At 43.5% G+C, this 12199-nt stretch overlaps 1 protein-coding gene across 1 annotated transcript in view; it reads right to left on the reverse strand.

Annotated features, from left to right (window-relative positions):
• Nucleotides 1-152: 152 nt before the first annotated feature.
• LOC103379561 (cortactin-binding protein 2-like) overlaps nucleotides 153-12199 on the reverse strand; it is a 43962-nt gene continuing 31915 nt past the window's right edge. Inside the window, 11 exon segments of the mRNA XM_008311155.3 lie at nucleotides 153-583; nucleotides 891-970; nucleotides 1136-1231; nucleotides 1314-1601; nucleotides 2342-2459; nucleotides 3105-3305; nucleotides 4022-4080; nucleotides 4083-4168; nucleotides 6005-6104; nucleotides 6873-7187; nucleotides 9439-10834. Coding sequence (XP_008309377.2) covers nucleotides 374-583; nucleotides 891-970; nucleotides 1136-1231; nucleotides 1314-1601; nucleotides 2342-2459; nucleotides 3105-3305; nucleotides 4022-4080; nucleotides 4083-4168; nucleotides 6005-6104; nucleotides 6873-7187; nucleotides 9439-10834 — 2949 coding nt within the window. The 3' untranslated portion in view covers nucleotides 153-373.

Genomic DNA, 12199 nt, shown 5'->3' on the forward strand with positions numbered 1-12199 from the left:
TAAAATGCAAGATTTTTTCACGATGGTGGATGGTGGAGTTTAAAACACAAAATAATTATTAAATTCTTTGCAGAAATTTTTGAATTTTTTTTTTAATTTTAGAAGAAAAAAACATTTTTGAAAAATTTGTCAATTTTTTTATTTAAAATTTTTAAAACATTTTTTTGAAAAACCTTTTTTTAAAAAGTTCTTTTAATTGCTACATATTAGACAGGTTAGTTCATTTTTATTCATTTTTGGTAAACTTATTTTTGAACACTTTTTCAGAAAATTATTGGGATAATATTTTAGGTTTGGTCATAGTTAATGTTCCAATAAATCACTTTCTTTCTAAATTTTAAGCATGAAACAATGTAACTAAAAACACAGTACCTCATGGACTGGTTATGTCTGTTATGTCCATGGGTATATACCATTTTTGGGTGATTTTTTTTAACCCTTCAAAAGACCAAACTGTCCCCTGTAACAAAGTGGATTTTGGGGGTCTTGTACTCACTTTGATGCAGCGAGCCACCAGACTGGCGACGTACTCCTGACAGCTTCCTTCAAGCCCGTGGAAGATAAGGTTTCCATATTGTTCCACCTTCAAACACAAACAGTTTCCATTTGACTGATACGAAATGACATCTTAGTGCTATTTCATTTTTTCTTATGTTTTTGTCCAGAATTACATTTTGTACATTTTTGTAGGAGTTTGTCAGATTTTGTCGTAATTCTGAAAACTCCAGCAAGGGGCAGTGTAGGTTGTAATTTGTCGAAAACTCCAGCAAGGGGCAGTGTAGGTGTTAGAAAAAAGAAAATGTTTTCTTTCATGTGTCAATAACTACTTCTGTTTTCTAGCTACTTTTTTGACACCTCAACCATTTAATCACTGAAAACTTGTGTGTTACCAGGCGGACATAGTTGTGTAGCAGTGGCAGAGAGAAGAGAGATTCCAAGGCGAGCTCATCGAGACTCGACTCTGACAGACCTGTGAAGAGAGTTGCACACACTTTACAAAGAAAAAGCAAACAAATTCACAACCAAACCAAATTCAACATGTTGTTAATCCTTGTTGCGACAAATGCGTCCGTAAGGATTAGGCAGAAGACGTCTGTTGTTTTGACAGTACTGGAGGCTGAGTACGGCTACGTACCTTTAAGCCGAACCGTGATGCACTGGCTGAGAGGCTTCCTGACCAGGTCCCAGGGAGACAGAGGCAGCTCCTGACCTGGCAGCCACTCAGTGTCACCTGGAAAAAAAAAGAAAAGAAAAGATCAAATAAAATAAACGTGGTCAGGAAAATGAAAATAAAACACCATTAGAGGCCTTACCAATGAGGATGGAGGAGATACTAGAGGGGCCAAGGCCCAGTGGGGGGCGCTGCACCTCCTCTCTCCCTTGCGGAGAGTCTCCACAAAGAATGTGGAGGTGCGAGGTGAAGGATTGGCTGAGGACGGAGCCCAACTGAGACCAGGGCATGGACCGGTCCACTGACACTCTACACAGCACCAGCTGACTGCTGGTGCCCCACTTGGCCTCCTCCTCGAGGGCCTCCACAGGACACATGGACCCCGCTCCTCCACCAGAACACTGGAGACGCACCAGGACTCTGTACGAGTCTAGAGGCCAGACCAAAAAGAGTCCAATCTTTAGTAGCTCTTCTGCATCTGATTGGATAACTCAGGAGAGATAAACCAACCAAAAACAGATGTGCAGTTACGACAGTGATGCCTTCACTGTCCTGGGAAACAGTGGCACTGCAACAGTGTTCTAACCCCTGGTGGCAGTGTTACACTCTGCTGTAACACGGTGACAGTTTACAGACATGATCGTTGTTCTGTGTAGAGTCTAACACACAACCTTAAACACACAACGGTCACATTGTCATTACAGACGTGACTGAAAGTCCCCGTGACCTCAGCACGGAGACACTCGGCCTTGTTTTGTCAGCTGTCTCATTGTGTCACTGCTCAACAGTCGGCAACAGCGAGAACAATTAAGAGATTAGTCAGAGAAGTGACAGGAACAACGTGCAGAATTTAAACTTTTATGACCAATAAAGGTCAAGAGTAAAAACAAAGACCACAAAGAAGTACTTGGTTAAAGGACATTTTTGTTTTTCACCACTGACGGACAGGAGTTTGTCCTTTGTTTCCTCCATAACATTCACTGTAGGAACAATGTGGAAACTGCAGCGGGAGTGAAACTGAACAACCATCCTGAGGTAACGTAAACACACTGCCTGTTGTTTCAACTTTGTGTTGACTAAAAAATCAGCAACAACTGAAGGTCAGCTTCAAAGTGACTTTGGAAAAGAGACGTGAGACGCAGACATGCTGTCAGTCAGGCCGTCACTCACTGAGGTTTTCAAGTAAATCTTTGCAGTCATCGGTGGCCACGTCATGAATGGTCCGATTACACTTATCTCTCCTCTGGATGTCCTGCTCACGGTGGCTGCACAGCACTTCCAGACACTCCTGCAAGCAAACACACACACACACAGGTCACACAGAGGTCACACAGAGGTCACACAGAGGTCACACAGAGGTCACACAGAGGTCACACAGAGGTCACACAGAGGTCACACAGAGGTCACACAGAGGTCACACAGAGGTCACAATGCAGAACAATGTAATTAAATTGTCCTGTAATTCACCAGGTGTTAATAACAGGTGTGTGTGTGTGTGTGTAACTAAAGCACAAATCAATAATTATCCCTCATTTGTATTCCAGTCAGGTGTTCATCTAGTCTAGACCGACGCCACCTTTAGGCTGAGATGGAAGTTTCCAGCCAACAAGGTCAATAAAAACTGTGGAGACCGGTGCCGGGGGTGGACGACATGTGGTCGACTACAGTCTGGACTGTGGTAAACACACAGGCCGTGCACCGGCATTACTCCACAGAAAGTCACTTGTTATTTTTCAGTTCTCCTGCAGGGGGCGTCTGTTTCGATGAAATGACACATTTTGCCTATATTTTTCAGCTATGTATATTCCCGCATCGTCATGCGAAGATTTCAGTGTCCGCTGTTATTTTTAAAGTACAGGTCAATTAAAAAACGGTGAACAGCTGCGTCACGTCAGGCTGCGCTGTTACCATGGTAACCGCCTCCGGTTCTCACCTTCAGGCCCAGAGCAGCAGCCATGTGCGCAGCGGTCCATCCATCACTGTTGGCCTGATTCAGTAGTGCAGCAGGTAACGTCAGGGTGCCCGAGGGGTCAGGGGTCACAGTGGGGTCAGCCTGAGGTGGGTGACATAGGAGGAGACGCAGCGTGTCCACGTGTCCAGAGCGCACCACGGCGTGGAGAGCAGTGCAGCCGTCCTGTAGAAAGTGAACAGTGTTGGGGGGAAAAACAGCTGTATATTAAAGTGAAAGTCACTAGATGGCAGCATTGCAGCTCATTTAATTAACCTCATACTCAGACAGCAGTTTGTACAGATAAATAAATAAATATCACCAGGGTTAAATCGGTTATTTTTGAAAAATATTTCTGAAAAATTAAGCGTTTGGATGTTAATATCGGACATCCCTACTAAAAACTAATGCATATTCAGAAAGTAGCCTCGTCACCCAGGTAAAATGAGCTCCTCCAGGTTAAATCATTACATTTGACCCAACTCTAAAAATACCTCTGGGCCACAGAGACTCTGGCATCTCCCTGGCTCAGCACTGACACCGAGCTAAATGAGGAACAAAGCAGGTGACTAAATATAGGGGCACCAGGGGTCCCGTCACAAGCTGTCACGGCAACCAGCAGACCCCTATGGTTACCATGGAGACCAAGGAAGCTCATAGGCTGCACCAATTACAGGTTGGAATGATAGGCAGCAAGAAAAAAGTCTGAGACTCTGATGTGTTAGAGTTCAGTTTACGTTGTGGTTTTCTGTTGTTTGTAATTTAAAAGATTAATCCATGTGTCAGGAAAATGTAGATGTAATTTCTCAAGCCTTCAGAAAAAAGAAAAGCAGTAACAACTTTTATTCTATGTTATATAAAATGAACATGTCCAGAGGTAAAGCACAGCCTAGTGGACTTACTGAGGTGGTGCGGGAGCGATCAGCCCCGGCGGTCAGGCAGGACTGGACACAGGCCAAGCCTCACAGGCCACGAAGAGGGGGGTCTGACCCCCGTCTGCCGCCGCTGCATCCACAGCAGCTCCTGCAGACAGCAGCACGTCTGCACAGCTGCAGAGGCAGGAGAGAGATTTACAGACTGAACAACGTGTTCCACAACATGGAGCAAATAAAACGACTGAATCCATAAAGATCCTGAACATTTAGCATAGCATGGCTAAGTTAGAGGCTAGCTGGCAAAATGAGGCTAAAGAAGAGCGACGGCCTTAGTTTAAAAACAGCTCAAACTGTGAAAAATTTTTAGAAAAAAAAATATTTTTGAAAAATATTTAGATTTTTTTGAAAAATCTTTAGAATTTTTTTTTGAAAAATTTTCAAAAATTTTTTTTGAAAAAAAAAGTTTTTTTTCAAAAATTTTATTTGGAAAAAAAAATTTTTTTTTTTTGAAAAAAAATTTTTGAAAATTTTTCAAAAATATTTTTTTTCTAAACATTTTTCAAAAAAATGTTTTTCTAAAAATTTTTCAAAAAAATTTTTTTCTCAAGATTTTTCAAAAAAAATCTCTAAAAAATTTTCAAACTATGGAACTATATAAATACATACATGTGATAACAATAAAATCATCACGTACTTATCTTTGTCTCAGACCTAATCCTCTTCACCTACAAATCCCACCCTGACCCTGGTCCTCACCATGATCCACTTCATCTCAGAGTCCAGTTCTCACCAGCCCATGAACAGTGTCAACATGTCTGTCTGAGGAGACTTCACCGTCACGACCCCTTCACTGTCACGACCCCTTCACTCTCACGACCCCTTCATCTAAAAATTTTCAAGAAAACTTTTCAAATTTCTTCAAAAAAAATTTTTTCAAAGAATTTTTTTTTTGAAAAATTTTTTATGAAAAAAAAAATTTTTTTTTGAAAAACATTTTAAAAAAAAAATGTTTTTTTGAAATTTTTGAAAAAAAAAATTTTTTTTGAAAAAAAAATTTTTTTTTGAAAATTTTTTTCAAAAATTTTTTTTTGAAAAATTTTCAAAAATTTTTTTTTGAAAAAAAATTTTTTTTTTGAAAAAAATTCTTTGAAAAAATTTTTTTCAAAAAATTTGAAAAATTTTCTTGAAAATTTTTAGATGAAGCGGTCGTGAGAGTGAAGGGGTCGTGACGGTGAAGGGGTCGTGACGGTGAACACACCTCAGACAGACATGTTGACACTGTTCATGGGCTGGTGAGAACTGGACTCTGAGATGAAGTGGATCATGGTGAGGACCAGGGTCAGGGTGGGATTTGTAGGTGAAGAGGATTAGGTCTGAGACAAAGATAAGTACGTGATGATTTTATTGTTATCACATGTATGTATTTATATAGTTCCATTATATATGTGTGTGTTTAGGTATGTATGAGTAGGATGGAGGGGAGAACGGGTACGTGTGTGTGTGTGTAGGGGAGTGGGTGTTGGGGGAGGCAGTGGAGTTTGTCGTTGGATATTCTAGCTCTATAAATAACACTGTAATCAGATATTACTACACTGCACATTCCACAGCTGGTCATAGACATCGTGTTTGGTTTTTTCATTTGGTAAATGTCCACACACACACACACACACACACACACTCTCTCTCTCACTTTCTGTCTCCCTGTCAGCTTGGACCAACACCCACCAATAAATCAGAATCAGTGTGAAAGACCAGTTCTGACACTTAATGTAGTGTTGGAGCCAAATGATCCTCTCATCATTTGAAATCAATGTTGGAGGATAAAGTGGCGTCGATGGAGGACACACTGGTCCACAGCACAAAGAAGAGACTTTAAAACTGGAAAAACAATACTCACATCTACACCGTTCACACAGAGATCGCACATTTTTTTATCATTAATCGTAAAATCCAGTATATAAAAGTCAACTGGGGGGGGGTGGGGGTGTTGGGGGGGGTGTCAGGACTCACCTGCTGTGGCCATGGGCGGCAGCCAAGTGCAAGGGTGTGAGTCCATTCACATCAGTAACATCAGCAGGAGTTCCTGAAAACAGCAGCAGCTTCACACACTCTGAGGAAAGACCCAGGACACATGGGTTAATATCGGAGGTCGATTTTTCCATGTATTTTTTATGTCTAAAAAATTTTTTTGAAAAAAAAATTGAAATTTTTTTAAAAAAAACATTTTTTTGAAAAAAAATTCTTGAAATTTTTTTTGTATAATTTTTTTTTGAAAATTTTTTTGTATAATTTTTTCAAAAAATTTTAGAATTTTTTTTGAAAGTTTGTGAAAAAAAGTCAACATTTTATCTTTTCTGCATGTTTCTCATAAAAAAACATTTTGAAAAAATTTTTAGAAAAAAAATTTGAAAATTAAAAAAATTTTTTTTTTGAAAATTTTGAAATAGTTTTAGAAAAAAATTTTTTGAAAACATTTTAGAAAAAAAATTTGAAACTTTTTTCGAAAAAAAAATTTTTTGAAAATTTTTACAAAAAATTCACAATTGAAAAATTTTTAGAAAAAGCCTTTTGAAATTTTTTTTTGAAAAAGGGACAAAAGAGACAAAGCCGAAAGAAAAAAGAACCTAAAAGCTAGCTTCTCTTTTTGACTAAATATTAGCAAGAAATATATATTTTAATAAAGTTTGCCCTGCAATACCTAATTGTAATAATTAAATTAATAAAGTGGGCCAAAGCAAGAGAGCTATTTAACTTTTAAATACTCATTTGTAAGTTGTAGAAAAATGAACAAGTATATACTAAGCACGACAACAGAACTACCACCAGGGGGCGACTATAACCAACGTGTGGTTGTCGAGGAGAAAGTGAAACCATTCACCTGTGTGTCCGTTCTGTGCAGCAGCAAACAAGGCAGAGGTTTGGTGGGTGGTGTGGTAGAGATGATGGTCTTCGTCAAGGTGATGGGGTTGGTCCTCCATGCCGGCGGCGGTGGTGGAGGTGGTGAAGGAGGTGGTGGAGGAGGTGAGGTTGTCAGACATGGGGGAGGTGGTAGTGGTCAGGTCTGGTTGGTTAAGCAGCATTGACAATAAAGTGACATTTCCCTGGGAAGCAGCTTGGAGGAGCAGAGGGCGCCCGCCGTCCAGGGCAGCGAGCCCACCGCCACTGAGAGAGGAGACTACGGAGGGACACCAGCCTGCAGGAGGGAGGAGGAGGAGCAGGAGGAGCACAGGTTAAACTAGGAAGGACGGAGAGGAGGAAGAAGTGGAAGAAACTAGAAGTGCTGAACATGGGAGGGGGTCGAGGGGTGTAACAGGAAGGAGAGACCACTTTAAAACCAAAACACAACCTCTACTGTCTGAGGAGCAGTGAACGGTGGAGGAGGTGGAGGAGGTGGAGGAGGTGTTCAACCAGCAACCTCCACAGTTCCGACACCCATCCTCCACCTGCACTGAGGTACAGTGTTAAAGATCACCCTGTTCGCACCACGCTACAGGCAACTAGTTCACAATTAAATTAATTAATACACATAATTAATTTAATTAAAAAGGAAGATAAAGTAATAATTTGAACTTAACTGATCCCATATTTAGAGGTTCTTGTTCTAACAGCAGATCTGCTTTAGAACAATACGACGAACAAACAGAACAACAAACAACCAACAAGAAAGAAAGACGTGATTTGGCTTCAAGCACAAGTTCAGAACCGACAGTTCAGAACCGACAGTTCAGAACCGACAGTTCAGAACCGACAGTTCAGAACCGACAGTTCAGTTTCTACAGCTACAATATCTTGTATCAGATATTCCTGTTCTGTGGAACGTTTGACTGTGTAACAATAAAAGTGTACGAAAAACAGAGAGACAGAAAAGAAGTGAAGAGTCAGACAACAGCAAAGAAAAAAAAAGAACTCAGGTTCTGCAGTTCCACAGCACCACTGAGTCTGTGAGAGGAGGAAGAGGAGGAGGAGGAAGTCAAGACACCGGGGACAGAGGGTGAATTCTGTCCTGGCTGCCGACAGATCAGACTGTGTTCTGGCTGGAAACGGAGACAAATGTGTCCAGGAAGTCACAGAGTTTCTTTAAGACGCTCCAGGTTTATTCTTCAGACAAACTGCACTGATGCTGAAGCTGAAGGTTTTTTCAAACGACATCTGTGTGACTGACTGAGGTGAACTGTTATTCTGGTGGTAACAAAGGTAACAGTGAATCTATTACAGTAATTTAACACGAAGAATGTGACGCTTTCATAGACATTTTTTTTGTCATAACAAGGTGGTCTTAATAAAGACCTAAAGGTGATTGTGGACAACTGTCCAAAACCACAATATTAATGTATATATTTTTCTAATTAACCATTTTAATTAAATAATTATTTAATAATACCTCATGCTAGTTTTAATGAATGATATAAATGTATTTAATTTTATTTATTTATTTTCTCTCCCTAAAGACAGACACTGTCTTAAACAGTTCCTGGAATCTTCCTGCAGAGGCTCTGTCAGGGTTTGGGGCTACATTTCAGGAACAATGATGGGGAAACGCTCAGACCTGACGAAATCATCAACATCAAAGTCACTGATTATATTTATAATAAAAGTTGAGGAAATTCATTTGTAGGATGACTGTAAGAAATAACCCACTTTAACATATGTGTAATAGTAGAAACAACATAAGGTTCACCTAAATATTAACTGCACATTTTTGTACATTTACAAAACCTTCTACGTACGTAACAACCGTTGTACGACACAAATTTACCTGTCGCCGTAAGGCACCGGGAAAACACGGAAATGGACCGATCAGGGATTCAAACAACAACAACAACAACAACAACAACAACAACAACATCCAGTAAAGGCTACGTAACGTACAGCGGTTGACGTTTCTTGGAAAATGAAGTGACATTTGTACAGATTGACGTTTCTTGGAAAATGAAGTGACAGTGGGAATGAAGGCATGCAGGAAGTAGAGGAGAAGTGATGGCATGCTGATGGGTGAGGGGGGCAGAGAGAGGGAGAGAGAGCAGCCTCTGGCATCAGCTTCAGAGAGGTCAGGGGTTACTGGTGAGAACGGTCCAATCAGAGTGAAGATGATATCTGGTGTGCCTGTCTTTGCCCTGACAACATCCTGATGCTGCGATAAATCACACGTTAGCGACATGTTGTCGATGTCCGGCTGCTCCTGACATCGTGACAACATGGGAGACAGGAAGTGCCCAGAGGGGAGGAAACTTGGAGTCAAGAAAAAAGAAAAGAAGAAGAAGAGTAAGAGAAGATGGCAGCGATGACATCACAGCCAGAATGAAGAGAACTGTGGGTCCTGTAGTTTCCCTGCGCCCTAAAAACTACACTCAGATACGCTATGCTAGCACCATGGAAGAACACGGAAAAGAAAGGAGGAAGTGGGAAAATTGAAGGGGGGGTGGAGCACGGAGGAGCCCCTTTACCTGATGCTGGTGCCAGGGAGCTGGGACTACGGGAGGATGGAGCACTAATGGAGGAGGAGGGGATTATGGAGGATGGGCTACTGACAGTGGAGGTGGGGTTGATGACGGGGGGGCACTCTGCACATGCTGCCGCCGGCTGCCGCTGAGGGCCCCGGCCGGGCCCCGGAGAACGGGGACAGGCACCCACCTGAGAGGCCGTCAGGGCTGGGACCAAGTCCAGGGCTGGTTTAGGTGGCAGTTGGGGAGTGGCCGGTTTAATTCCAGCCCCGGGGGAGCGGCTGCTGTCCCCCACCACCTTGATGGGTGGATGAGGAGGAGAAGGTGTCTGGGAAAGCCCTGGTTTTTTTGGAGGAATAGGAGGAGGGTTCCCCCGGTCGATCCTGGCCACCGTTGGCGATTTAAGACCGATGGGGTGGCTCAGACGGCCTGGAAAAGGACCTCCCTCTGAGGCAGAGTGGGGCAGGCCCGGTCGCAGAGGTCCAGCGCCTCCTGCAGGAGGGCTGGTGAAGCGCGAGAGAACCTGCGTGACAGTGTGACGCGCTTGCTGCTTGGCGACAAAGTTGTCACGGTTCGTAGGAGAGAGGTCACGGGCTGGTGGAGTCTGAGACGCCGTGCCGTTTTGGTCCTGTTCCTGGAACTTGTAGCGAGCTGCTTGGACACGAGGGCTGACCCCAGTGGGTAAAGGATGGGGGGCTTGGCCCTCGGAGCCATTTTCTGTTTGTGCCAGTCCTCCTGAGCTGCTGTGGACAATCCCACGTCCAGTCGTCTTTGGCAGACTCAGACCCACATAATTGGCGGGGGACGGTTTGACGGTTATACTGAGTGGGTTCTTTTTCGGAGCCTCCACCTCACTGGGGGTCAGGTCTGTTTGGCAAGACGCAGGTCGAGAGCAGACGGGCTCCGTCGCTATGGATACGGACTTCAGGGCCTTGGGTTTGGACGGAGCGGCTGCAGCGGCGGCAGGTTCAGCTGCAGCAGCAGGCTGAGCCACGGCGGCGTTCTTGCCATCGCTTTGTTCAGTCCTGAGCTGCTCCACCTGGTGCCGCAGACTCTGGCTCTCGGCCTCCTCGCGGCCCAGCCTGGCGCGTAGCTGTTCGCGCTCCGTGTCAAACTCAGACAGCTGTTTCTCCATCTTGGCCTCCATCTGCTGGCTGCGCTGTCTCTCGGTACTTAGCTCCTCCTGCAGGCGGCCGGTGGTGTGGCTCTCCTCGTCCAGGCGAGCCTGCAGTTCATCGAAGCGCTGCGACTCCTCGACCACCCGCGTAGCCAGCTGTTTGCATTCTCTTACTAACATCATGACAATGTGCTTATTTTTCTCTCGTTCGTCCTTCAGCTGGGCTGTCAGTTTACGGTGCTCCTGCTCCAGACTCTGAAGCTGCAGCTTCTCCATCTCCAGCTGAAAAAAAACAACAAACAAACAGATGTGAGTGGCAGGAGGAAACAGAAGCTTCACAAACACAAAGAGAAAAAAAAATAGCATGTAGTGTCACTAGAGTCTGGTAACTGCCCTGGCTTTAAGTGTCCAGTGACTCCTGTTTACTCCCAGCTCCAGTACAAATGTGTCCACTGGAGAGGCTACAACTAGCTGCTAATTAGCTGAGGATTCAAACCCCATGGACGGATGTTACGACGGTGCTAACACACGAGGCAGAAATGTATGAATCGCAATTAGGGATTTAAAAACCAACAACAGTCGATGACACCATGATCCAGGTTGACTGATGGAACAGCTTTGGAAAATCCAAACTATCTGGGACAGATGTACCAACATGTTTGAGCTCATCCCAGATGTTAATCCATCACAGTGACATGGCATGTGGGGAGGGGCCACACAAAGAGGGGCCAAACCGTGGCTCACAGTTTACCACGAGACCACAGACCAGAAATAAGAACTGGACTGAGCTCTGTGGGCTGTTGTTTACATGTACTTTTACATGGAAATCAACAATAGTAGAGTTTTGCACGACGTCAACATAATGATTGACACAACAATAGTAGAGTTTTGGAATGAAAAGGAAACTGGCTTTGCACGACGTCAACATAATGATTGACCAACTGAGATTCAACAAAGAAATTCTGTGGCAGAACTGAAAGGAAAAAAGGATAAAAAAAACCACAGAGAACATGTCATCGTCTGCATAACTTCACTGTAACGTGTTGTTACTGCACCTGAGCTCCTCCCACTCCTGAGGAAATATTCATATAAATATCACAGTACACCGTCCTCACACCTGAGCAGCTACAACAACAGCCTGTCAGTCAGTCAGTCAGTCAGTCAGTCAGTCAGTCAGTCAGTCAGTCAGTCAGTCAGTCAGTCAGTCAGTCAGTCAGTCAGTCAGTCAGTCAGTCAGTCAGTCAGTCAGTCAGTCAGTCAGTCAGTCAGTCAGTCAGTCAGTCAGTCAGTCAGTCAGTCAGTCAGTCAGTCAGTCAGTCAGTCAGTCAGTCAGTCAGTCAGTCAGTCAGTCAGTCAGTCAGTCAGTCAGTCAGTCAGTCAGTCAGTCAGTCAGTCAGTCAGTCAGTCAGTCAGTCAGTCAGTCGGAGCTAAGGAGAACGACCTCAGGTTTATTTTAGGACACAAGAATTCCAGCACCTAAAGTTGTGACCTTGTTGACAAGTGTGACCTTTTCATGGACAACACTTCATCAGAGTGTTTACCAACAAAAACACACAAACGCAGCTCTTTCCCATCAGTCACGTGAGGCTGTGTTGATGTAATGGGTCAAAGAGGTCATTATTGATTCATGAAGGTAAAGATAGCTGA

The sequence above is a fragment of the Cynoglossus semilaevis genome, chromosome 6, assembly GCF_000523025.1.
Source record: "Cynoglossus semilaevis isolate Cse_v1.0 chromosome 6, Cse_v1.0, whole genome shotgun sequence".
Classification (NCBI taxonomy): Eukaryota; Metazoa; Chordata; class Actinopteri; order Pleuronectiformes; family Cynoglossidae; genus Cynoglossus; species Cynoglossus semilaevis.